General features: G+C 40.8%; 2 protein-coding genes across 2 annotated transcripts in view; both read left to right on the forward strand.

The window, feature by feature from the left end:
* The window catches only part of IFT56 (intraflagellar transport 56), a 51,239-nt gene extending 46,395 nt beyond the window's left edge, over positions 1 to 4,844 (forward strand). Inside the window, exons 17-18 of the mRNA XM_068401479.1 lie at positions 3,243 to 3,376; positions 4,733 to 4,844. Coding sequence (XP_068257580.1) covers positions 3,243 to 3,376; positions 4,733 to 4,844 — 246 coding nt within the window. The remainder of the gene's footprint in view (positions 1 to 3,242; positions 3,377 to 4,732) is intronic.
* A 14,422-nt stretch (positions 4,845 to 19,266) lies between these two features.
* UBN2 (ubinuclein 2) overlaps positions 19,267 to 27,570 on the forward strand; it is a 61,038-nt gene continuing 52,734 nt past the window's right edge. The window contains 2 exon segments of the mRNA XM_068401742.1: positions 19,267 to 19,722; positions 24,933 to 25,025. Coding sequence (XP_068257843.1) covers positions 19,267 to 19,722; positions 24,933 to 25,025 — 549 coding nt within the window.

Here is a 27,570-nt window from a genome sequence, read left to right on the forward strand (position 1 = left end):
TGGAAAGAGAATTCCCACAACTACTATTCTGTCTGCCCAAGTGCGGCAAAGAGACACGGTGTGTGTGGCATCATTAGGAATAAAACTACTCAGAAAAAATGGTGAGCTTCACTGCCTACAGCGGGATCCCTGCTAACACATAATAGTTCTTCTTTTGAACCTTTTCTAGAGGGCAATTTTAAAGAGATGAGGTTAGGCTAAGCTGTCTTACCATTTTTTAAAAATCAAGCTAGACAAGACAATGTCCACTTTAGTAGGGATGCTCTGGGCATTTTAGAACAAGTTAAAATATATGCTACTTTACTTGTACTAACCTTCTAGATTGTGTTTACTAGTTCTGATGCTCCATGCTAATATACTGCTAGCACACCTCCAAATTCTGGTTTATACAAAGCTATGTTAGTAGTGAAGAGATCTTGGGAAGCTGATTACAATTCTGCCTAAATTCCTAACATCTAATTCTTCAGATGGTGTCTATACACAGTGAGACTTAGCTCTGATTCAAGTTTTCTTCTGTTCTGCAAAGCATGGAAAGAAAACATGAGAGCTTCATCCACAGGATGGATGTAGAGGCATATAAAGAAAACTTGTTTGAGGGGATTGTAAATGGCACTATAGGAGAAAGAAAAATTGATTGTCCTATGCAAAGAGTACCCCTGTGCAAGATTTCAGTAGACAATAACAGGATGCTGTATCCGGCATCCTCTCTGCCATCTACAAGGATGACTGCACTCTGTTGAGACCTAGAGGAGTAGCAGCTCAGTGACAGGAGAAAAGGATGTTCTTTGGAAAAGTGTCATGGTGAGATGCAGGCCATCCACTTTTCAGAATGAATTGGCCAGAGCTTATTATATCAGACGGTGGACTGAAGTTATTTGGGGAGCAACTATTTCAGATTTAATTTAAATTAAATAGAGAATATAAAGACAGATTGTAATTTTGTGATTGTGCAAATATAGTAGTTCACTCTTTCAAGAAGGCAGATGTGAGAAGAGCAGAACACAGGTAACAGGTGTAAAGCTCATGGGTCTCGTTCGCTAGAGCCTAATGCAAGTGAATACACAAGAGCTTGCAGGTATTAGCATAGGCTTATTACAGAAACAGTGGCCAATCTTGCCATCATAGAGGAAAGATAGTAAACTGAGTCCTATTGAAAACCTCCCAATGATTCTCACTTCGGCCAAGCTCTCCAAAGAGCAGCAATATCTGCGTACTATCTCTAACTTTCTTTTTTGCTATTTTCCTTCATCTGACAATGTTCTCAAAATCCTCACAAACACATAACTGAAAGTCAGAAAATCTACCTTGTGATCTCAAAAGCATTCTTCTAAAACTGAGGGAATTCTCTCTTACACATCTTTCAAGTACTCTATCTACCATCTCGCCCTACAAGTCTTGTTGCTCAAGCAAGTGGCTGTGCCTCTGGTGTTTCCTGTAGCTGCAATTCGTGAAAGCAAGTTGACAATCAGACTTTATGTAAAATCTCTCTCTAGACCATTTTAAGTCTCAGTTAAATCAGTTGATTTAATCAGTTTACTTTGTCTAAATTCTTCTCAAAACCTTATTTTACTCTAGAGAAGCAGCTCCACACTCTGGGTTTATCTAGAGCTTTTAAGAACTGCACTTAGAGGACTAAATTTTCAGCCTAATAATGTATTTACATATGGCCATAAATGACTGCTCCAAAGACAAAGGAATTTCATTTCAAAAACTATTAACATAGTGTTATAACTTGTCTTTCTACACTACCAGCTGTCTGTACCTCTTCCAGTAAATGGCAAGGCCCATGTTGTTTGAGTTGATGTAGCATTTTCCAGTTGTTTCTGAAACTTTGTATTATGTTGGAGATCCACAGACAGCACCATAGCTGTAACTTAAGAAGGCAGTCGCAGTGGGCTTCACTCAACAGAATGCTGAATGAACATGAATGGAGCAAGGTCAACAGTGTCCTGAGACTAGGTGTAGCTGGATGCCCCTTTGCAATGCTGATGGAAGTTGTTCAGTGAGGAAGCTGGGATGCAGGACTTCTGTCTAATTTCTTATTGCTTTTCATGCAATAGCCCATCTTATCCGTATAGGGAACAGCACATGACTTGGGGTGAAGCATTTCCTGCTGTTATGTCAGCTAGAAGGAGGACATTAAACCGGTATCTGCTTAATGGAACTAGGTCAGATGACAGTTTGGAGAGATCAGTATTCAATTTTTTCTTTTTAGCTGACACATTTGATACCATTTATACTCATTATCTTTATTCCTATCCATTTAAGGGCTTGCCAGTCACCTGTGGTTAGAATCACCATTTATGTGAAGAAAGGGGAAATATCACTCATTCTGTAGTACCTGTGTTTCTCTGGCTAAAGTTTTCAAATGTAACTCCCACAGCCTGTCCTTTTTTTCTCAGCAAATGGAGGCTTACAGCCACCAAAGGATGGGAGGTTGCACTCAGTCTGCCTTCTGTGCATTCTCATGGGAAGATGCTAGCCACAAACAACACTGCTATTCAGGCTTGCCCAAGTGAAGAACACTGACAGTCATAGATAAGGTCCACATGAGTTATGCTGACTTCAAAAGCTACAGTTATTGTGGTCACTTCTTTCGCACTGACTGTTGCCAACCAACTTACTTCTTGTTCCCATCTACAAGTAGAGAATCTAAGGCAGAAAAGATAGGGTACACAGTGGATTTTCCTATCCTCAGAAAAATTTTGGATTATAGAGTCACTGAATCTTATTTTGTACTGTACTATAACAGTAAATAAAAAAACTTTGCCAAAGTTAAACCCAGAAGACATCCAAATATGTCTCTGTGACCATCTCTAGTTGAGGAAAAGTGGTTCCGTTTTCAAATGTTTGGACTAGTTTGAAGTTGATATGCTATCAAGGACTTTGGTATAGTTGGTACGACACTAGGTAGGGCACCTCATAAAAAAAGAAGTTCTGCAAGCTAGTTTTATCTGTCTATCAAAACAGCAGCACTGATCATTGCCAACTAATAAAGTTCACAGTGCAGTTTATCTATAACGTGTTCAAAGACATAGACCAGTAATGTTATAATACCACCTGTTTCCCTATGTAGAACTGAAATAGGCCTGTTCTGTGTCACTTGCTGCTTGCAGAAAAACAGGAAAATGCATGTTGCTTCTATGACTTACTGCTGATTTCAGAAAACTGAGCTCAAAATTTTTAATCCCCTTCTGAAAAATGGTCATATAGTCAGGAATAATGTTTCATTTTCTGTGCAGATGCGTCAGTTTTACTATTCAGCCAAAGCGTTTGATGTTCTGGAGAGACTGGACAGTAATCCTGAATACTGGGAAGGCAAGAGAGGTGCTTGTGTGGGTGTCTTTCAAATGATCTTAGCTGGCCGAGAAGCTAAGTGAGTATTCTGTGTTGTATCTGAATTTATTTTGCTCTTTTCCTATTTCCAGTTAGCTGTAAGCCAGAATCAGAATCTTAGCTTTAGAACTACATATCCTCTTCCAATTCTTTGTGGACCTTTCAGAGAATAGACGCTCTGGCCAGTGGTTCCATATGCAGTATTTAATTTGAAGTGTACCTTTCACACCAACAGTTACAGAATATATGGTGGAGAATAAGTTAGCAGCGAATGCTATGAACTGTAGGAAACTAAAATACATTAGTCATTATACTAGGAAGAGCTAAGTTATAAATGTAGTTTGTTCATGAACTGAGGGAAAAGAACCTCATTTCATGGTGATGGTGTAAGAATAGAAATTGTACCATGACATTTTAAGGTTCTTAGAACAGAACTAAGGAAACGTTTACTCAGCACTGTAGAAAGGACACAATTTCTCTAAACAATGAGTAGGTGAGACTGTGTTTTCACTAAAATTTGCTTTCTGAAGACACTGTCCATGTCAGACAAATATACTTACTTGATGAAAGCTTAAAGGAAATTATCAGTGTTTCTGATAATTTTGCTTTCGGCCCACTTTACTGGATGGGAGAATGAGAGAGAGTAGTGAGACTGTGTTTAAGAACTGTTCCCTCGTGAATATTCTGCTGTGATGTCAGATGGCCATCCTCCCCTGGCCAAAGCTGCTGGTTTGTACATGACTGGAAGATGTGTATCTTGGCTTCTACACCTTCCTTCTGTTCCCTTCTCTGCTGGAATAATCTCGTTAACTACTGCACCCTTCAAGTGTCCTTTTAGCAATTACTGCAGTAGATGCAGTAAAATAGACATAGCTTGCCTGTTTTTCAGTATGCATAAAGTTCTTGCTGTAAAGTAGCTGGCAAACTGCAGCTTCATACTGGTTTATCCTATTGGTAATGTTCATCTCCATGTTATTTGTAATTACATGTAAGGTGCTTTGGCAGCATTAAGCTAGATGTTGCCATACTGAAGGCTAGCAAGTAGCATTAAAGAAAAAAAAAGTTTGTTTTGTTCTGGGGAAGTATTTTGCAAGAGTAAGGATTTATATATAAATACATACACATGCATGCACTAAACTCCAAACTAATTACATTAGTGATTTTTTTTTTTTTACTTTTCATTTCTCTCCTTGTTGCAATTGTATACAAGACTACTTTTTTTTTTTGGTCCCCCGGGATCTAATCTAGTGTGCTTTTTTACCTATTCCTTCTCTGCAGATGAATGGACCTCTGTGTGTAGGAACCATGTTTTGCAAAATAGTTTGTATGTGGGTAGTTGTTTATTGTATCAGTTGGGTCTCACCCTCATTTAAATCTTTGCTTTTCACCTTTGTAGAGAGACTCTAAGGGAAGTACTGCATCTTCTGAAGAGCACCGGTAATTCTCAAGTAGAATACATTGTCCGCATCATGAAAAAGTGGGCCAAGGAGAACAGAGTCGCTGTTTAAGTCCATGCCACAAAATGAACCGGGTCAGTTACTATTGGGCGGGGGTGGGGAAGGGGGGGGAGTGGTTTTTTTTTTTAGCAAGTCTTCTGGCCTGTGGAGAAGAATCATTTGTTAAATGTCTGAGATAAATCTACTTCAGCAAGAGGTGGAATGTGGCAAGTAGAGACGATGATGGTAACAACCAAAAGACAGTACTAGGGTATCAAATAATACGTAAAGACTTCTACGTATTACCTGTCTGGGATAAAATACAAACTGTATTCTGAGCACTGGCCTTTTCTGGATAAGTCTCAATAACCTAGTACCTTCATCTCTTATTTTTGTCTATAAGGATTGTTTTCTCTCTTACCATTAATTCTGAAAATAAGGGTTAATCAACCCAAAATGCAAAGTTCCAGAGTGGGTTATTTGCTTTCTAGGTTGGTAGCAAAGAGTGATGGTACCATGTTTTTCAAAGCATGGAGATTTGACTGACTGTATTGTTCAATCTTGCTTTGAGGTCTGACACTCAAAACAATTATTCATGTTAATATAATTCATGTGAGTAATTCATCTAGTTTAGCAATCTGATGGATAAAATAACTGGATGTTTTGAATATTTTTGTTCAGCAATTACCACCCTAGTTAGCAAGTTATTTATTATACTTTTGGATTTATTATACTCTCCTGTTTTCTAAGGAGAACAGTTCAGGGAATACATAATTCTAAAAGAGAGCAACAGTTGTAACATAGAAATGTATTATATGATTTGCAGTGAAAAACATTTGTACGTTATTTGTAAAAGGAAAATTTACAATTTGTGAATTTGTAAAATATGAAGTTTTTTTATCTTTGGGGGGAAACAGAATACTGTATTCCCTACTGTCTGTGCTTTGATTAAAACTCTTAATTGAATCTACAGTTGAATGTCTTGTTGGTCTGTGTTACTTCATACTGAAGAAGTTGAAATATTATATTCATTTTGCTGTGGAAGAGGGCAGATTTGTGACTGGTCATTAAATGTATGTTCCATAATCAGTCAAAGGCAAGCCAATGGCCTTGGTCCTGATTTCATGGTGGTTTGATGCTGAAAATAAGGATGCTGGGTGTATAAGGAACATAAACACCTTTCTGCCATATAGCATGTCAGTATTTTACTGCTTTAAGCAAAAACTGTGGGTATCATCATTCAGGTATCCAGAAGTGCATTGATAGTTGTGGCTACTTGTATTTACTTGTATTTACATCTAAAAAACTGATCCATCATACTAGCAACAATAACAGCCTTTCAGCAGGCGCAAGGTTCCACTGATTCAAAAGAGGTGTGGGAGGAGCAGTATTTTCACTGAAAGCAGTTAGAAAACACCTTTCACTTGTAAAAGGCGTTTTTGTTTTCCCTCCCACTTTAATTAACTTGGAAACAGATCGGGAATACAATTGTGAGTCTTGGTACAAAGCTTCAAAAAATCATGTTGGTGGCTTTGTAGCAGATGTTAAATGCATCTAATTACTCCCTTTATTGCAGCTTAACCTGCAGGAGAGCTGAAGAGCATCCAAGTCCATTGCAGACCATTTTATGTGTTGGTTGAATCTTCTGAAATAAGTGTGATGGCATTGCAGCGCAAGGGCTTGGGGACTAATTTTAAATTCTTTGTCCGTGACCAGTGAAGTTTTTGAAAACATCACCTTTATTCACTACAGTCACAAAGTCTCATTTGATATGCTAAATAATGTGGGTTTTAGCAAGTGCATTTTATTGACTGGTAAATAGAGCTTTTGTCATTCTAAGACATAAAGAACTGGGGACTGCAGGGCTTTGCCTTGAGCAGTGATGAAATAAAAGATATATTATGTATTGTCCTAGCATTTAGGGTCTTGGTAATGGGACCGATATATAGGTACTATTAAAATGCAGAACAAGAAAAGTGCTGAAATATTGGTATTTATTTTACCTTAGAAATATGTTCTAAGAACATCTTCCATTGTTTAATCCAAGATCATATTCAAAGAACAAAGGTGTGAACAGAAGTTGCCTTAGCTGATACAGAAAGAAAAGTTAATAAAGAATTTCTAAAGCACTTACTCAGGTAGAGTTTACAAAATTTTATTCCTGTACATTTCCATATTTTGCTGAACTGTGGGAATTTAAGGAGTCAAAGTACTCTAAATAGGACGGCTAGGAGTGAAGGTAGATGTGGAGAAAAACAACAACAAAAGTGACCTATGCAGAACAAGCAGGCAGTGAAGAATGCATGTGCAGAGTCAGGGTAAGTTTATTGGGTCAGGAGTAAGTGAATATAAATTTGAAACAGCAGCATTTTAGATAATGTAGTGGAAGAGAGACTAAGGCAGAAAGAAGTTGCTGCATCATTAGAATTTCAAGGAACAGTATGGAAAATAAAGTTATTTCTTACACTCTGAATAAGCATCTGATTCTGGAAAACAGGATGTAGAGAATGCACAGAAGGTACTGTGCTAGCAATCATATCATTAATAGTGACCGGCAGAGAAAGCCACACCCGAAACAGTGTTTTACTGCTTTTAGTTGGGTGCTGCCCATTCCTGATAAATAAGGAGGATGACCTTTAATTAAACTTGATAATACCCAAACAACATTTTTGCCAGTAACATCTAAGTGAATTACGCTGCAGGGGAGGACATTTATCCTGTCTGTTGCTGCAAGTGAGTTCCAGCATAACATCCGCTTTGGCCAGCATCTGAACTGATCCAATATAGCAGCAACCCTCTTGGATTAATTCTGGAATCCAGCACATAACTGCTAAACGCAGTAACAGATGGAGCCAAGTAATGTGCTAATCTGGAGGTGGAAAGTTCATTGTGGAAGAAAAGTGATGTCATGTTCCACCTCTGTGGGCTGTAGCAAGCATTTAGGTTTCTGTAGTTCCCTTAGCTCGAAGATGGCTCATTGATCTTCACAAGAAAGTTGTCTTAGGTGGAACAAGGAACTTGGGCATTAGCTAATAAGTCACAAAATAAACAACTACATGTATAGCTGTTGCTACATGTAGCTTTACTAGATGGGAGCTATACATACATTGAGGAACACACCTGTTTTTTGCCCATTGGTTTACTCTTTAACCAAATTTTCCCTGTATTATCTCCAGAAGTAATTTCCAGTCGCTCTTTTTGAGTTTCATTTCCAGACTTCCCTTTTCCCATTTCATTTATGCATATGATCACTGATTAAGCAGATAATTGCATGAAAGTGTCACCAGTAACCATTAAAATCAAGTCTTTAATTGACTACTAGATAATCTGGCCTCACCCTACATATTGCAAGATGGTAGATTTCATCTGCTAATGTTTGTGTTGGATCCAATAACTTGGATTTCCATAAAAATATTTGCCAGAAAAGAGTCTTCATTTGAAGGTGGATAATGAAAGATCCATAGTTTTACTTTGCAATGTATTGAAATGGTTAATTGCCTTTGCTCGTTTAGAAATTGTACCTTGATTCTAAATTCAGCTTGTTTGGCCTTGTTTTCTAATATTTGATTCTTCCAACATTCATCTTTGCTGTTAGTCATTAAAGCCTAGCATTCTTTGGTTTAGTTTGTTTTTTTCGTGGGGTTCTTCTTTTTCATTGTTCGGTGTGCATAAACTGCAAGCAAGTCACCTCTGTCTGTATTGAAGACAGCATCATTTGTAAGGATATTTTCCAGGGTGGAAAACTAGCAGTCAGTTTGTCAACAGATTTTTTAAAAAACGTGGCCATGAAGCACTGGGCATAATTTATCCCCATATATGGCACTGGAATATGCTTCTCCATACTGCTGCTCACTATTCTCCTACATGTGTGCTCAAAGACTGCATTCACCCTCGTTGCTATATTATCACAGGGGGAGCTTGCATTAAATTGCTTCTCAACTGTGACATGACATCTAGGGTTTTTCCAGAACTGGTATTTTCCAGGATACAGTCTACGCTTCGGAAGAGAAAGCCTACCTTTAGCTCTACAAAAAATACAGTTTTCCAGCTTATGCAGATCACACTGTGTGACTATCCTATCCTCACTAATTACTAATCTGTTTCTTTGCAGCCTTTTACTAGAGCTGTTTTACATCTATATCTGGTTTATCAATAGATATGTTGGATCCTCCATTCTTCCAGGACCCTGCTAAAATAAACCCCCAAAACATTCTATTAATGAAAACTGATGGCTACTTTTCATCATTTGTCATTCTCAACTTATTTAACACATACCTTACCGATACTGTATTACGCTATTATTTTAAATTAGGTATATGACATTACAACTGTATGTATTGCTTTTGTGTAACTGCAATATTGTTGTATTCAGCTAAACTTGTAAAAGATCCATGCCACAGGAGCTAATACTTCCCATCCATTCTTTATTAGATGAACCTTACAGCATCCCAAAAGATTGATGGAGTCCAGTTGTTCAAGGCTGCTTGCAGAATTTGAAACAACTTTTTTTTTCCCTGTAATCACGTTTAGAATCCACACACCAAAGGCTTACTTTTGACTCTGTAGAGTTTAAACTTTCATTTGGAACAAATAAAGCAGGCATTTCACATCTCTGGGCAAGGGACAGTTCCTAAATTCCTTATAGGTCTTGCTTAATTGGTGAATTACACTAGCATCTATTTATAGATTTAAAAATAAAAATCTATATTTAGTAAGAGCTGTGACTTTTGAGAAGACACAGTGTATTCTTCACATAAAAAGAGAACTGTTTCAGTTCATACTTGCACATTGTATTGTGCTTAATTGCTACCCATTATAATATTCTTAGTAATTCTTTAAGAGAATTTAAAATAATGCAGGAAAGTAAGTAACTGTCTTTAAAATGTTTTTACAAGTAGATCTTCAAGAACCTGGGACTTAAGTTATTTTGACAGGAAATATGCTATGGTATAGTTTGTGGCAGTTCTCAGATACAGCTAAATCTAACTGAAAAGTGGGACACTACCTATGCTCGTGGCTCTGAATTGCACATTCATGGAGCTAGGAATTGCATTGCTTTTTTGGAGTCCTCAAACCACACTTTAAGCTGCCCCTTAACTAGGGAAGAGGGATGAGCCTTAGACTCCACCATCTGTTCCTTGATCACTGTAAGCAACTTCCATGTGGTCAGTTCTGTGAAAAACCACACACAACAATGCAGAATTATATAATATACAATAACATATTCTAAGAATACATATAATAATGTTGAGATGGTTTGTGTCACGTAGAAAAGAACCGTGCTTCAATTCTAACATTTACACTGTACATTGTAGCAGCTATAATTTTCTTTGACAATTTTGTCCTTAAGCGTGATGGGATCATTATGCCCATCTACTCTAAAGCTACTGGTAATTTTTTTCTTGCCTCACATCAGCGGGTGAAGCCATTATATGGAATAGCCATTATGTGACAAAACACAATGACTTACTTTGCAGAGCTGGTGAATTAATTCATATCACATAACGTAAATGTATCTCTTGAATATCAATCCATGTGTGATAGTTGTGTCTAAGAAAAGTTTAGAAAAATTAAATCACAAAAACCACTAAACCAGGTCTTAAACTGCCAGGTATGTTCCCAATACTGATGGTTAACATAATATTGGTATTCTACAAGTTTAATCTTACTTTTTTGTGACTTATTCATGATGCCACATGTGCTGAACTTAGTCATCACTGAACAAACTGGCAAGTTATTTATTTATATAAAACAATGGTGGTTTTCCCCACCATTTAAAGGCAGAAAAGCTATTTTAATGCCACAGCGAAGTAATTCCTGAGGCAAGCTTTGCAAGACTTCCCACTCATATTCCCAGACAGGTTCTGTCGCTGTGTCCGCTTTTCATTTCTGCACGTTCTCCTTCCTACCGAGTGTTTTCCCTTCCCATCTATCCACTAACTTGACTGGCCTTACAGGACTACAAGTACTGACGAAGTGCTGCCAAACTACTGCTGTTTTCCACGTATCTCTTCCTCCCCTCACCCCACCTCTGAGCAATACTTGCCTCACTCCGCTTCACAGGCATTCTAGGCAAGATTTATTCAAATTTGTAAAATATGCTAAGTCCTATGGAGGACTAGAAATCAGTACGACACTGAGAAATAACTCAGTCTCTTAAAATGGTGAGGAAGTATTCAGGTAAGTACTCATAATATAAGTTAAATCTGACTGTACAATTACTTATCAATGTAAGGGGGAATTAATTTTAAGGCCAGGAAAAATGACATTTGAAATACAGCTGTCATACAGAAAATGTAGCTTGTTTTCACAAGCATTTCTGATACGTAGCATCCACCCTATTCTTAAAATTATCACTGCTATTGCTACTGTTCTACACTTGTTTTAATATGCTCAAAAATCTTTAAATTTCATATGTCTTCTCAAAACACAACTTGAGGTGGTAAGAAAACAGAGTTTAATAAAATTTCATTTGTCTATTTAAATTATTCATGTATGGAAAATCGTTTTTCATAAGTAATTTTTCCAATGCTATTTTTAATGCTGTGGCAGCTCAAAAGCAGCTTTGTGTTGAATCTGCAAGCTCGGTAGGTAGTTAATTCTCAGTGATGAATATGCGCTTTCCTTTTTGAAGGCAATTTGGCTTGGAAATAAAATCATGGAAGTATGAAAATGCTGAAGTGCACATGCAAAGTACGCTTCTGCCTGTTCTGATTGTAAGCTTGTATGAATGTTAAAAATGTGGTAATTTGTTTATGCAATCACCCTCAGCTCTCTGTGATAATGTGCACTTATTTAGATGTAGAACTTTATATAAAGTAAAAGCAGTTTCCAAAGTGCTGAGAGGCATTGAAAAAAAAAAAGTTTAGGAAATTGGACTTTTTGTAAAATGAGTCAGAAAGCCAAAGGAGAAACTAGAGAAAAAAAATAAAGAAAATTTCTCCAAGGTCACAGCCAAATATTACATTGTATGTCTTTGTGATTCCTAGAAGGTTCTTTGCAATCGACATATGTATTATATGTAATTCTCCTTTTTGGGAGGTTGAACATTGCTTGACAGCTGTTTCCTGAACAGTAGCTATATTCATTTTTAATATAGTACAGTATTTAAAAATGAAATAAAGTTCTGATAATTATTAAAATATTTCTATTTCACTACAAACCAGAAAATATCACGGTGTTGAGTGACCAAGGCTAGTCTGGCCTGCAGTCTGACTGGCTCCTGTTTCATGGGCACTCTCATGAGAGAGTGTTTGTCTTGTCTGGGTCAGCACTCACGAGAGAAACCCTCAGCAAGGGCAAATCTATGGCACATTAGCTTCTGTATTGCTGAGAATTTCTCCCAGACCCTTTTACCTCATTAAGCAGCATTACTACTGCTTTTAGTGTAGAAACTGCCATTCAAGCTGAGAAGTCCCCACACAGCCAATCTTTCTTATCCGTGTTACAGGTGTGGGGGGGTAGCTACTTGAAATGGTGACTCATATGTTCTTTTGTGCTTTTAGTTACTATTGGAAGAATAAAACCAACAGACAACAGTATAGAGATAAGACAATAACCTGACTCAAAAATTTCAGACAGGCTGGTAATCTTTGGCTGCCTCCAGGGGTGCTAGCCTGATGGAACAGGCTTTTTAGCGGAGATAAGCATCCCATGCTGCAAGTATCTTTAAAGAAATGGTGCAAATGAGGGGAAAAATGTGAGGGATGGCTCCCCAGAGCACATAATCCTTCTCAATCCCTGTAAATATCTAGGTGTTTTTACACTGTCAAATGAGCAGGTGTGAATCATAAAAGAGCTAGCATTAAGGAAATCTATTCTTTCCAAAGGCAGCTCCTCTTCAATTCTAAACTCAGCTTAAAAATGGTTTAAGTGACACTGTTAGTCACAATGAACACATGACAGACAGATGCTTCTCAGTTTAAGTTTCTCCACCAGTTCATTGAATCATTGAATTCTGCTCCTTTCTATACATTTGTATTTTTAATGAAAAAAGCTTTTTTTTTTTCCCCCATGTTACCAGGTACTCCTCTACCAAATCTCTTCTGTGTTTATTTCTAATGTACCCCTTCTTGCTGTTATTTATATCTACAAGAAGACTCCAGGATTTTAGCTAAAAGGTCATTCTATCTTTGGTAATTCAGTGGTTTTAATTTTCTTGTGACCACTTAGAAAGTATCTAATTTTTTTGCCTCTGTTTCTTCCTCCTCCTTAGAAAAGCAAAGGGTACACCTGCAAGGAGGAATTTCCTAGTGATGTTAGACCTCAAACTAATCTTCACTGCTTGGCAGAGAAAACCTCTCAGACGCTGACATTCCCAAATTAATTTCAGTTAAGACACGGAGTCCACACACCTCTTCACATAGAATCATTACTACTGGGGAAGTTTACAGCTTATTTGTCAGCCTCAATTGAGTTCACCATTTACATTAGGAGAGTTTAAAGATGAAAGTTGCAACGCTTGCTCCAGCAAGAAATCTTGACAACAGACGCAGAAACAATTATTAACAATTAAGTAAAAACTAAGAAAAGTGTTCCTATCTTGCTAGTTACAATTGACTTTGCTACAGCTGACTTTGCTAATGTGAGGGAACACATTAACCACGTTCTGCTTGGTAAATGCACCCACTTAAGAGTTGATGTTTAATGTCTTAGTATCTCACCACCTCTCCAGGATCAAAAGCTGTTCCCAACAGCAACTTCTTAAAGCAGCTTGCTGTTCCTTGGCCAAGATGCAGTTCTTTCCATTTTCTCTCATCCCTTTTTCTTCCTAATCTGCTATTTCATGTAAATGCAGCATTTGAAGCTTTCCATTTTCTCTGAGATTCCTTTAAGTTAACGATCTTATTGTATTTATTAGCTTAAAGAATGTTACCATATTCTGTAGATCATAAAAATCACTAGTCATACAGAAGTTGGGTAAGTTTTGAAGCTCTCATTGTGAAATTGCACGTGAACAGGACAGAAGATAGATAACATCCCCACCTTTGGTTGAGGAACTCACACTGCCATGACACATGCCATCCTGTAAATCCCTCTACTTTTCTCACATGAAGCCTTGCCCTGGTTTCTAGCTTATTTTTAACATGAGATAAAAGCCAACATTTTCTTTTCATCAGCTACCTCCTAGATACCTAGTATCACCACTTATGCTGTTCTGGCATACAACGTGATATTGGAAGACCATTCCTCATTTCTGGAAGTGAACAAAAGATGCACCTAACTGCACTTCTAAAGGTAAAAAGTGTTTCCAGCTACAGGAGCAGTAACTACTTTTCGCATAAAAACTGTTGCTACTCTTAAAACTTCCTATGGTTATTGAAATCTTGAACTTTTGATCAGGCTTGTTCAAAGCTTTTCTTGAAGTTCTTTAAAAGAGTCCAGTGGCTCATAGGCTCAAACTTTCATTCTCCAAGAAGTAAGGTTTGACTAGCTCACGGAGAGCAATATACCAACGCAAGGGATAAAGTTCACAGTCACAGTTCCTCTGCCTTGAAATGGTGATAAACGAGTATTAGTACCCTGGTAAAGTATATCCTAATTACCTGAAACTAATGCACTCTTTCTAGTCCCAACATCTGGCATTTCTCTGCCTGTCTACTGCCCTTCTAAAACACTTTTTACTTCACTTGAATAAAGTACTTTGGACTTTTTAAGGATGTGGCACAGCAGCTGGTAACAACTCTAAGTACATGTGCCTGAGGAGAGAAAGCTAGAGGTATGTTCTGCAGGAACCAGTATTTTTAATTACAAGAATTAAAAATTAAAAAAAAAAAAAGGAGAGGGATCCTCTAGACAAAATAAATTATTTTTCAAAATGATTTGCAGGGCATTGGTGCTTGGTTTGGAGAAAGAGAGGTGGTTTATTGTTCCTTAATTCTGCACCTGGCAGGAAGCAACTTAGTAATTTTACTAACTGTAGGAGGGACAAGAAGTTAAAAAAAAAAAAGCATACTTGAATTCAGAGAGCCTTATTAAATAGAAAACAAGCAATGCCAGCCATATTGTTGGTGCAGTGGATTCTTGTGGTGCAGCAGCAGTTCTAGCAGAAGCTACACAAACACCATCCTACCTGCAGCTCTATCATCTCCTGACACAGCAATGAAAGTCTCAGCTGCTGTGGCAGCAGTTTCAGTGAAAGGACCATGAGGATCAACAAGATGCCTCATTGGACCAAAAGAAACCAAGATACCAAGAGGATATAGTGAGGAAGCAACCCATGGAACCATGGAAAATGAAGATATTCTCACAAAAAAAAGCCCTAACACCCAAATCTGGTAGAAGTATCTCTTGGAGACTTTTGAGTGGCTGAGATCTGGCTGGCACAGGCATGAGCTGGCTACCAATATAACTCCTACCTCAATGTAGGTCCCAGTGCTCACCTTAAGTGAAGCAGAAGACAAACTCCCATCCCATGCCACCTAAGCTTGAGCAGGGAAACTTATTATCAATATAAGCAACACATGTTTTGCCCCACATTCCCATCCTAGGGCAACAGCCTCAACAGCTCATGGAAGTAAAGTATTCAGCCTTTGAAACTGAAAGCAAGCTCCCTGGAGACAGACACAACTGATTGTAAGGACAGCTCTGCCTTCTGATGGGCCCCTGGGCCTGCTGCCCAGAGGAAGCCGTACAGGCAGAACAGCAGCTTCCACCAGGTCCAGGGGAGCTGTTAGCACTGGTCTGTAACAAGCAGGACAGCTCTGACTCATAACAAACACTTAACAGCCCAAAAGGAACAGAGAGTGCTAGACGTTTGTCTCTCAGACGGAAAAGCCATCCCAAGGCAATGCAGGAGGATCCCACCTGCACCAGGGTAGAGGCCTCACATGGGTTAAGGGGCTGTCTCCGTCGTTCTCTGTATTTGAAACCAAATCAGGTCAAGAAACTTCCACTCACTGATGTGGCTGTAGCACCTGCAGTTCTGAGCATCCACTTTGTATGATCTGCTCATACTGGCTTTCACCAGTGAAATAAAAAGCAGCTTCAAATGCACCTCAAAATTACACTCTTTCTGCAGTTGTTACATTTTTTTAAAACTCTTTATGTGCCACTTTCATTATTGTCCTTCAGATAACATACAAAAAGGAAGGAATCTGTATTCTATGTTAGACTATTTTAGCATGGCCATATCCTGAGAGAAAGCAAAATAATTGGTAAAACATATCTAATTACTTTTTTTTTTAATTTTGTACTTCGCTGACAAGTGCAGCACATTATACTATGTACAAACAACACCTGAGGCAGCTTAATGCCAAAGAACAAACCAGGTAGCAGAACAGAAAAACAATGATGAAAAAAAACACAAATCTAACTCCTCTTGAAACTGATATGGCACAAAATTGGAATTCTTCTGGTGTATTCAAAACTATATTCCTGGAGAACTTAAGATCTAGTGGATTTGGTTTGTTTCTTGGGAGTCTTTCCTGAGTGCTTCCAGTATCTTAGACCAAACATAATGGTAACATATCTCAGTAACTGCTATGCTTGGATCTGCTGCCAAGTTTATTTCTGATTTAGTTCAGATACTCAGATTCAGAGCAAGCTGTCTTCGGTAACTTCACTTTAAATTCAAAGATCCAGAACTACTGTTTGTCTAGTTGCATAAACACATGTTGAGCCTCATAAAAAAAGATGGGTGCTCCAAGATGCTCAGAGGTTAGATAATATATCAATATGAGGGTTTATTTGTCTAATTAAACTCCCAAAGAGAGAGAGGAAGAGGGGATATACAAACCAGTAAATAGCTACGAAAACCTTAGATGTGAAAGGCTGCTTCTACTATCAAAGTCTGCAACCTCATAACTTAGAACAAATGGCTATCTATCTGAAACTATTTCCAAGAACTACCTCTGTTTTTCTCTGTAACCATATCATGGGTCAGATGAGTTATTCCTATCCAGCTTTTTTTCCTACTTAAAAAGCGTGTCAAAAATCTGACCAGGACGTGCTTCCAGGTGTATCTACACTACAATCTAGATAATTTAAAATATTGAATTCAGATACTTGCAAAACTCATTTTCTTGTGGAGTACCTGTCCTACATTCCTTACTTCTGAATACATCATCTAAGGGGACTGAAAGAAAGAACTGAGTTTTAGGTTGGATACTTAAAATGCAGATTATCTTCACCCCTTTCCAAGGATATGTCCAAGTATTACCCGTGAACATAAGTTGTTGTATTCCTGTTATTATTCCAACGTTTAGTCTCCCATCTGGTAATTGAAAACAAGCATTCAGCAGAGCTGCAGAAGATCCCATGATTTCCACGTAAGACTTTTGCTTGCTGAGCAATAAATTGCTCTTTTGCTGGGGAAAGGCCCCTTTCTACCATCACAAGGTTTAATGACATAGACTACATCATAGAAACTTTGCTGAGAACTAGAATCTCCCTGTCAGGATCTGCAGGTCTGGTGGAGCTTAGCGATACTCGCTCAGTTTGAATCCAGAGATGCACTGCCTATTATGTGCATCATCAGATAGCTGCATGAAATTCTCAACAGGAGAACAAGTGGAATTTCCAAATAATTTTTATTATGATGCTGAAAGTAAAAACATATTTGAGGAATACCTCTACTAAGCTTGCTAGTCATACTAGAACATGCAAGGTTTTAAGATAAAACAAGTCCCTTTGACTACAAAGTTCAACAAAGCCTTTCAAGCTTCAAAAGGAGACCGCCTACGTTTCTCAGATCAGGTCAGTCATTCCACTGACTTCCTGCTGCAAGCAGTAGTCCAGAATATCCTCCATTCCCTATTAGCGAAATCATAACTTGCAATAACAGCATTCTAGTGTCATGGATCTTCTCTGGAGTCTAGATGAAAGTAAGCAGTCAAGTCAAAAGACTTCATATGCAATGAGAGGAACACATCAAGCACTGTGATGAATGCAGTTTGGAAAGTGGAGTAATGTGCTGCGCAGAATGGTCTGCTATAATTATACAAAATAATATACATATGTAAAATATGTTTGCTTTGCATAACATGAGCACATTTTTAAAAACAGAACAAACTCCTCCTACCTAGTATTTCTGAGGCTAAAAAAGAGAAAAAATGGTTAACGCCTTTCTCTCTGCTCCAACGAAGCTGGAGAATACAATGCACATGCAGAAGTTCAGAGCTTCCTGAAACTTAGCAGTGCCTTGGTGGCACACCTCCATCTGGAAATACCAGACATCGGTCTGTCAAAGTAGGTGGTGACAGACTGAAACACTTGCACTGCTTGCAGGCAGCTCTTGGTGATGAAGGGAGTCCCGCTGCCGCTCATACCCTGCCTTCCTTGCGTTGTCTCCTGTCTAGGGGACAAGTCTTCCTCACCAATCCACGACTGCTCCCTGCAACCAGAACTGGTAGCCTACAGCCCAGGCATGGCTGCACAAGAAACCTTCCTCAGAGGGCAGCCTGGCTGCCAGAGCAGCGCCTGCTGTTCTGCAGGAGCAGGCTGGGCTCAACCCTTTACAGAGCAATTCTGTCAAACCCTGATCTTCTCAGCTGGTCCAGCAGCGCTTCATACAGTGTGTGTCGATGCCACTGAGACAAGACGCGCTCATACTGTCGCCCTTCCAGCCTGGAAACGGTCGGTCTCCCGCGCAACTGAACTCTCGATCACGTTTAGGATTTAGGGGTGTTTTTTCCTGGTGACTGACCTACAGCTGCTGAGTTCAACAGGCCTCAGAGCACCTTCCTCTAAGCAGGCCCGCGGCCCCGGCAGCCATCCCACGCTGCCCCGAGAGGACGAGCGTTGCACAGCCCCGTCAACACTCGCTGCCGGCGGCGGGGGCAGCCCCCGTCCCGCCGAGGGCTCTCACCGCCCCGTCAGCACGCAGTAGCCGGGCCCGGGGCTGCCCCTTCTTCCCCTCCCGCCCCAGCGGGGCCGCGCCGCGCCTCAGGGGAGGGGAGATCCTCGCCGAGGCCGCTCCCTTGGCGCCAACGATCGCCCTCGGGCAGCCGCGAGGTAGAAGAGTAAAGAGAGGCGGCGGCGGCGCCGCGGCCGCCGTTGCCCCGCGAGCGCTTGCTGGCGGGCGGGGGCGCCCCGCGCGGCTCGGAGCGGCCGGGAGGGTGGCGAGCGGCCCGTCGGGCCGCGGGCCCTTTAAGGCGCCGACTGCAGGCAGCGTGCACATCGCCAAGGCAACCGGGGGCGGGCACCGGCGGCCGCGGCGTGTGGGTAACCGGCGGCCGCGCTGACGTCGGGGGGAAGCTGAGCAATAACAACCGCGACGCGGGGCGGCGCGTCGGGTCGGCGTCTGCGGTGCGCCTGCGCGGCCTGCGGGCCTGCTTCTATTTATGTGGGGGGGCGCCAAGATGGCGGGGGTGGAGGCGGCGAGGAGAACGTAGGGGGCAGCTCCGACCGGGCGGCGGAGGGGGGAGGGGAGAGGGAGGAGCCGGTGGGAGGGAGCGCGGAGAGCGGTGTCACCGAACGCGTGAAGCGGGGGTCGGCGAACGGCGGGAGGGAGGGCGGGCGGGGGGTGGGGGGGCGGCGGCGGTGGAGGAGGAGGATGGCGGAGCCGCGCCGGGTGCCGTTCATTAGCTTGTCACCCGTGAGGCGCCGCGAGGGCGAGAGCCCGGCGCTGGAGCGGGAGCCCGGGGGCCGTGAGCCGGAGCCGCCGCCGGCGGGCCGCGAGGCCCCGCCGTTGGCGCCGCCGGAGCCGCCGCACGAGCTCCCCCGGCCGGAGCTGCCGCCTCCGCCCCGCGAGAGCGCCGCCCGCCTGGAGCCGCCACACGAGAGCGGCCGGCCCGAGCAGCAGCCGCAGCGGGAGCCCCCCCGGCCCGAGCCGCCGCCGCCGCAGCTACCGCCGCCGCCGCGCCAGAGCAGCCGGCAGGAGCCGCCGCCGCCGCAGGAGGCGCTCCCGCTCCGCCAGACGGTCCGCCTGGAGGTGGTGCTGAAGGACCCCACCGAGGAGGGCTGCGTGGAGTTCAGCTACCCGGAGCTGCTGCTGTACGGGGACTCGCGGGTACGGGACCTCCCCTTCCCCCTCCCATCCCGCCGGGCCGGGCCCCGCCGCGCTTCCTCCTCCTCCTCCCGGCGGGCAGCTGCCCGTGTCCCCGGCCTTGCCGATAATGTTATCGGCCACCCCGTGCTGCTCGGAGGTGGTCCCGGCCCGGCGGGGCGGTGCCCTGGAGGGAAGTCCGGCGGCTTTGCCGTCGCTCTGGGCTCCTCCTGGCGCTGAGGCTGCGCCTGTGCCCGTGGGGGGAAGGGGAGGCTTCGCACTTGTCGTCCCTGAGCTGGCTGAGGGTTCCCGGGTGGCTTTTCCGGGAGCTCCGGGCATTTGCTGCGAACAGGGGTGGGGGAGCGCCGGTGTCTTGTGCCCCGCTTACCCCAGCTCTCCTGCCCTCACCTTGCCTGCCCCGGGAGCGGTAGTGTTTGTTGCATCCTCCATTCCTAGGAGGTTTTTCCGGCAGCTGAACGAAACTGTTACCGTGCCGGTCTGTGTTTCGGATTGACTGTAGGCTGTGTGCAGATTAATGAACAGTTAGTAGCCCGCTTCTGCTACAAGCCTTGAGAAGCAGTGAAGTGAGCATTAGCAGACTTGGACATGAGTTTCTCCGGTCTTTGGAGGGCAGGGATGAATGAGAATTAATGTTATTGAAACTATAAGCTCACCTGTAAGTGTTAAGAACTTAAGGAAAAAAAAGCACATTCTGTTTTCCTATTCCTGCCAACTAGAAAATATTTGGTACTCGAACTACTTTGGTTTTTAAGGAGAAAAGCTTGTGCAAACAACTTTAAGAAGCAAGCAGCACTAGCTAATCAACAGGATGCAGTGTTCAAGTAGGAGGGTGAGATGCATGTCCTTAAGCTGGTTGTACTTAAGGCACTCAGTGAGTTGAGGATACCGGTGAAGTTGCACTTGATTTAACTAGTTGTGGCTCCTCTTAATTCTGGTATATAGACAACTTTAGAGAAAGTTTCCATCTTCTTAGAAAGAGCAGAGGGTAAGGAAGTAACTACTACTGAAAAGGTTGTGATAGCTCTGGTGATAGAAGCAAACCTCAAATACCAGTACTGATACTGCCATGGGATTTTTACATTTAGCACAAACTCAAGAATGATTAAAACCTCTGTTTTATGAACCAAAGTGTTTCTAGCTGATGATGATGCCATAACTATACTTACCAGCCTGCTCACTTTTTTGTTCTGTAGTAGGAGGGATGTAGAACTGGGTTGTGTTCAAATGTGAAAGACAGAAAAATCAATAACTCTGATTTTAATCCATCTGAGATCTTCTGATGCAAGTTCAAAGGTTCCTTCTGTTCATCCTGGCTTACAGCTGTTGTGGGCAAACAGTGCCAGTTATGACTCCTCTGAATTGTTGTAGCAGGAGTCTGCTGGTCTCTGAAGTGCCATCTTTCTGAGCAGTTCCTCTGTGAAAGTGAAAATTGTGTTAGTGTTTAGAAGTGGTTCAGTATGTGGAGGTTGACTTTTCCCCTTGGCAGTTCCCAGTTCCCTAACTGCCTTTTTCTGTGGGTTGGTAATATGTTAATTACATAATTGGTGAAAAATGGCTTTTTTATGTAGTTCTAATGCAAATTCCATGTCTTCTGAGGGGGAGCATTGATTTAGAGGATTTTTGGTACAATTGGGATCAGAGACTGCTTTTAAGATAGAAGTAGTGATAGAAATACTTTGCGAGAAATTATGTATGTTTTTCAGCGCCCTGTAGAGTCCAGATTGAAATGAAGGGATCTTAATGTCCTGTCTGTTGCTGTACTGTGTGGAACAATCAACTGATTATGTAAAACTGTCATAAATTGTGATCCTTCTAAAGTAATTCTGGACTTTCATTCTTGTTTAAAAACTGATATGTACTTGACCTGTCAGTTGAACTTCTTGCTTGCTATACGGTAGAAGCTTGAAAAGTTACTCTGATATGGACTTAAAACCTTTTATCAATCAGCATGAAAAGAGAGGGGAATGCATTGTATCCAGCAATAAAATTAGTGGATGCTTGTTCCTTATGGTTAAAGCAAATACAAAAGGAGAGTTTGCTCTGCACAATGCAGGAGGCTTAGGATGACAGAATTATTTTACCCTGGTCATTCTCAGACCAACAAATTATGTAATTTGTTCAAAGTCCTAAAATAGAAAAAATTGTGTAAGGGAAACGGATTTTGCTTGTGGAGTAGAATAGTTCTGATTTATACTGGTTAATGCAGCAGAGAAAACTACGTTGTTAAAATGAAGCTTGACCAAGACATGCCTGCCCTTTGCCGCTTTTCTGCAGGATCTGTGAGTTTTGCACTTTCCAAGTAGGTAGTAACTAGTTAGCATTTAATGCTGTGTTTTTAAGTGGAGTTTTAGATTTCTGAATTTGTTGTTGTTTTTGTAATGAATCAGTTTAAAATGAACAGTTCACATAAATTTAGTTATGCAAACTGTTTTTCTAGGGTGCAGATGGATTGGGTTTTCTGAAAGCTACTGTTGACTCCTTATGCCTTAAGAAATTGCTCAGCTTCCTTATAACTATTCCAATTGAAGTTCCACACTACAAAATTAGGAGCTTGTCTTTCTGTCTTGTAGTGTTGCTTGGAACTGGGGCAGCCAAGAAGGTTCTGCAGAGGCAGGCTGTTCTGGGAAGGGAAGGACACAGGAATAACTTCAAACATTGCTTTAATAGGTCTCTTAATGAAACAGTAGAGAATCCCAAAACTTATTTGACAGGATGAGTGCAACTTCTGTTTCTTTTTTTTATTCCAAATTTGGGTTCCTAGCTTGAAGCAGAAGCTAGCGAAAATGTTTGTTAGGAACTTGTGCTGTCCTTGTCCTGCTTTTTTGCCTGGATGAAGAGAATATCCTTTGGTAGGGTTGTTGGTAGAGTTCATCTTTTGGTAGGAATGATTTATGTAAAATTTCTGTATGTGAGTGATGTTAGTGTGGTTGAAGAGTTTATTTGCCTCTTAAAAACTGGCAGAAGTCAAAGTGCGCTCCCTTTTCTGTTGGCACAGTTGAAGCTTGGTGTGTAAAACTTAACTCAGGCGGGTGAGCCAGAAGGCCAAGTTGGCTTCTGTCGAGCAGACTGTAAAGGTGCTGAAGTAGTAATCTCTTAAAATTACAGCAAAGTCCAACACAGCTGTCTATCAGAGCTCGTAGAAGATGTCAAAATGAAAATTTGCTTGAATTTGAGATTCCCATAGTGCTTTAACTAATCAAAGTGATAGTCAGCTACCGCTTTGAGAGTTTGGTGGAGAGAGGCAAGCCAAGGCCTCAACCTTGTCTCATTCCACAATTCAAAAAAACGACACATTTGCCTAGCAGAAGGTGTGGAATAGGTTTTCCTAGCTAAAAGTAAGGAAAAAGGTGTTGCATGAATTGAGCAATATTTTATATTAAGTTATGCCTGCAGCAAATGTGTGTGTAATTTACTAGATATTTCAGGGTTAACTATAATCTCTCAATTTTTTTCTCTAAGTACTCAGTTTAGAAAATGTAAGGTAATGATGTGGTGGTTGCAGTTTTGCTCAGCTTACCTTCCTCATTGCCTTGGTCTTGACACTATTGAGCTAGTTTGTCGTTATTTCACAGAATTACAGAACATTAGGGATTGGAAGGGACCTTGAAAGATCATCTAGTCCAATCCCCCTGCCGGAGCAGGATTGCCTAGACCATATCACACAGGAATGCGTCCAGGCGGGTTTTGAATGTCTCCAGAGAAGGAGACTCCACAACCTCTCTGGGCAGCCTGTTCCAGTGTTCGGTCACCCTCACCGTAAAGAAGTTTTTCCTCATATTTATGCGGAACCTCCTGTGTTCCAGCTTGCACCCATTGCCCCTTGTCCTGTCAAGGGATGTCACTGAGAAGAGCCTGGCTCCATCCTCATGACACTTGCCCTTTACATATTGAAAAACATTAATGAGGTCACCCCGCAGTCTCCTCTTCTCTAAGCTAAAGAGACCCAGCTCCCTCAGCCTCTCCTCATAAGGGAGATGTTCCACCCCCTTAATCATCTTCGTGGCTCTGCGCTGGACTCTCTCTAGCAGTTCCCTGTCCTTCTTGAACTGAGGGGCCCAGAACTGGGCACAATATTCCAGATGCGGCCTCACCAGGGCAGAGTAGAGGGAGAGGAGAACCTCTCTTGACCTGCTAACCACACCCTTCTAATACACCCCAGGATGCCATTGGCCTTCTTGGCCACAAGGGCACACTGCTGGCTCATGGTCATCCTGCTGTCGTCACCATTTAGTCACTATATTGTCTTTTCATACTGTGGAGGAAGGATCTTGCTTTTCTGAACTTAGTGTTGCTTTTTGTTCTGTCTTAGTCCACCATAAATCTTTGTTTTTTCATTAGTGAGTGATCTGTGTGCAGTAAAGTTTGTTGCCATCCACAAAGTTCCGTAAAATGGAACTCAATTCCACCATATTTTAGCATCCTAATACCCCCCTTCCAATGATTACTGTATTTTATGTGAACCCTAATTTGAAGAAGGCAGCCCTGTTTTTCTGCCATACCTTATTTCCAAATCAAAAAAAAAAGCCCTATATATACCCTTGATTGACCCTGTGTCCGTGAAAATCTTTCAACAAAAAAAAAAAGAGGGGAGTACTTCCTGCTTACTCGTACAGCTGGAATATTAAATCTCTGTTGTCCTCGTGGCTGCCATAGTGGCAATCTCATAGAATTCATGCTATGATTACTGAAATTGAAGAAAAAAATAACAGTACAAGAGTTAAAGGAGTTACATTACTAGTTATGTTTGTAACTTAGCTTTTTAGTCTTCTGGCTCCTTCCCTGCTGATTAGCATACCAGGTACATCTTGTGTATTGTATCTAGAAGGATCACAGCATCAATAAGAGGCAGAAGTGTGGAAACAGAAGTGAAAATGAGTTATTTAGAGATAGTTCTTTCTCTTTGAACCTCAAATGGCCATAGTCCTCCTTATGCTTACACTTTCAGTTGAGGTTGTTGTGGAATGCTTGGGCAAATATAAATCTGAGTCTTTCTCTTAACTTTTCTGTTTGAGTTCTCATTAGATGAAAAGTAATTGAATTATAATTGAATGGGTCAAACCAATTTTTATAGAATAAAGTAAGTATTTGGACTCTCTTAGTATAAATTCTGACTACTTAGTCATCAGAGCATTGTTTATTGACATTTAGTGGGTTTTTATTAGATGTGCTCTGTGTTTCTTGTGGAATGAATATTTAACTTCTGCATTTTTCAGAAGAAATCAGTTCACTTGGAAGATCCATTTAATGATGAACAACGTGAGCGGCATGAAGTAGAAATGCTAGCCAAGAAGTTCGAGGCAAAATACGTGAGTTACTGTACCTGTATTAAAATATACAAATATTTAATAGTGAGAACTTCTGATGTTAACATCTCTACAGCATCATTTTTTTTTTTCCTGAATAGGTTTGCTAATGTAATGTCAAAAGAATTCGGTACATTTCGGAGCTGACTGTCTTACTGTGTTTCATTTAAGCAGCTTGAAGCTGCTCCAAGCTTATTAGACAAGTCTGCTAAATAGATTTGTCTATAGGATGATATAGCTTGTGGAGCTATTCTTGGAAAAGCTTCCTATATAAATACAACCGAGTAATAAATGCAGGTTGATACTCATGATAAATACTGTGCTGGAGGAAAGAATTTTTATGTAATGCTGTTGTGCACTATTGAACAGCTCTTCTGTTTGGGCTAGATACTGATGAATCTTGATGAATTTCTGACTAGTTTGGAATGCTTCCATAGGAAGTTATTGTTGAATAATAAATCATTGCTTGATGAGTTTATCTTGTAGCTGCCAGCTGCCTAAAGACACTCTACTGACTCCTAAAAGTGTAGGATGAATGACTTGAACAACACTAGGTAGTAACGTAAAGAGGCTTTCACTAATGAATGAAGGTAGAAATCAGAAAATGTTGACTAAAACCACACCCAAACAGGTCTTTAAGAATTCATATGGGTAGGGTTGGATGATTAATTCTGAGCTGGCAATCAAAACTCATCATCATGCTTAGACATGTTGATATTCTGGATTACTAATAGAGCACCTCAATAATAAAAAAGGGAAACGAGCAGTCATTTGTGTCTTTTGCTATTAATATACATATCAAAATCTTTCTTGTCTGATTTATTTGGATTTTTTTTTTTCTGGCAAAGGCAAATTTCTCTGAGTGCCCAGTCTATACATTCTGTAAAAGTAATTACTGTTTCAGGGCATGTTAGTTGTGATACATAACAAAAGAAGTCCTTAAACTAAAAAGAACCGTTTTCATCTTTTGGAGGGATTGATGGAACCCAATATACCCAGTGAATTGAGAAGGCAGCTCCAGAATACTCTTTGCTTTTCATTTGAATGATAAATTATGTTTTGAATGTGAGAGAAAAATGTTTCGAGAAAAATGTTTTCTAGAAAACTCATTTCTGTAATATAAGTTAAGGATTTTATCATGTCCTGAAACAAGTTGCTTAACTACAGCAGATGAAAGTTGATGTAGAGCGTGTAAAGCAATATGTGTAGGAGGACATGGTAGTGGAAGCAGTCTAATTTTACATATACATTTATGGATACATCAAAGCTAAATATGTACATTTATGGACAAAACATGATGTTATTAGACTTGTGAAAACTTAAGTTCAATGCTCAGTAGTCATAAAAAGGGGCAAATAGATACTTTTAACTATTAGAAAGCAGTAAGTAACAAAAGCTATCATTTTACAATGGTTTAAATTCATGGTGTGCTTGTATCTTGATTATTATTTGCCCTTCTGATTTCTTGCCTTTCTCTCATTTTCTGGCATCCTTATGCCCCTCAGCCCTACGAAATTCCTGGAAGGGAAATGTCTTCTATATAAAGAACAACTTGCTAGTTTAGGGCCACTAAGCATGGAGGGTGGCGAGGGATTAATAGTTCTTGTGTTAGCTATTCTCTGTCCTTTCTCTCTTTCAATACTAGAACCATCAGTCTCTGCTTACTGTCCATGCTCAGAGGAATTGCATCTCTGTACACTGACCCAGTACAATTGCTCCCGTTCTGACAACATCCAGCCATCTTCTGATTCTTGTGGTGAGATGTTCACATCTTGGCTTAGATTAGAACAGGGATTCAATGAAGTAGATACCCATTCTCTTCTTCTCTTTAACAGCGCTTTAGTGCAAAAGTAATCATGGGTTGTATGAGAAAGAAGGAGAGGGTTTTTTCAGATTTGTAGGAAGTACTATATCCTCCTTAAACTAATTAGATATTTCTTATCTATATCCATTTAAAATGGAGTCAATCAAGCTTTTTAATTATAGCACATGTGACAGTACTTCTGAAAAACTTGGTGTGAAAAACAGTCTTCCTTGAAGACTTCTTTTCAGATAAATTCTTGTACTCATAATCAAGTCAGTACAGTATTGAATATACCTTGCAGATACTGAGAAAAAGCCTACAAATAAATGTGTTTTCGTAAAACAAGATGCATAAAGTTGAAGTACCATTTGTTTACTTGATTATTCAGAACTTTTTTTGCTATTGCTGCACGTTTTAAACACCAGCATAAAAATCTGTTCCGAATGGTTCCCATTTTCATTGTTTCAATTACTATTATTCTCTAGACAAAATTAAACACTATGTTGTAAAAACATGATATTGGATCTCGAACGATATTGTACATAATGTAAGAATTTTTATTGGATCAAAACAAAGGTCCATTTAATGGATGGTAGCGTAGTCCTCTGACAAGAGTGGAATCTAATACTCAGAAGTATAACAGAGTAAGTGTGCATTGATATTACTTCACTGTGCCTGTCTAGCAATCTGTGGCTTAATTTCTCCCAAAGCCAAACGCTGCGTGTTTAGCTACCCTTGGTATAG

Source organism: Nyctibius grandis, chromosome 5, assembly GCF_013368605.1.
Source record: "Nyctibius grandis isolate bNycGra1 chromosome 5, bNycGra1.pri, whole genome shotgun sequence".
NCBI classification, from domain to species: domain Eukaryota; kingdom Metazoa; phylum Chordata; class Aves; order Nyctibiiformes; family Nyctibiidae; genus Nyctibius; species Nyctibius grandis.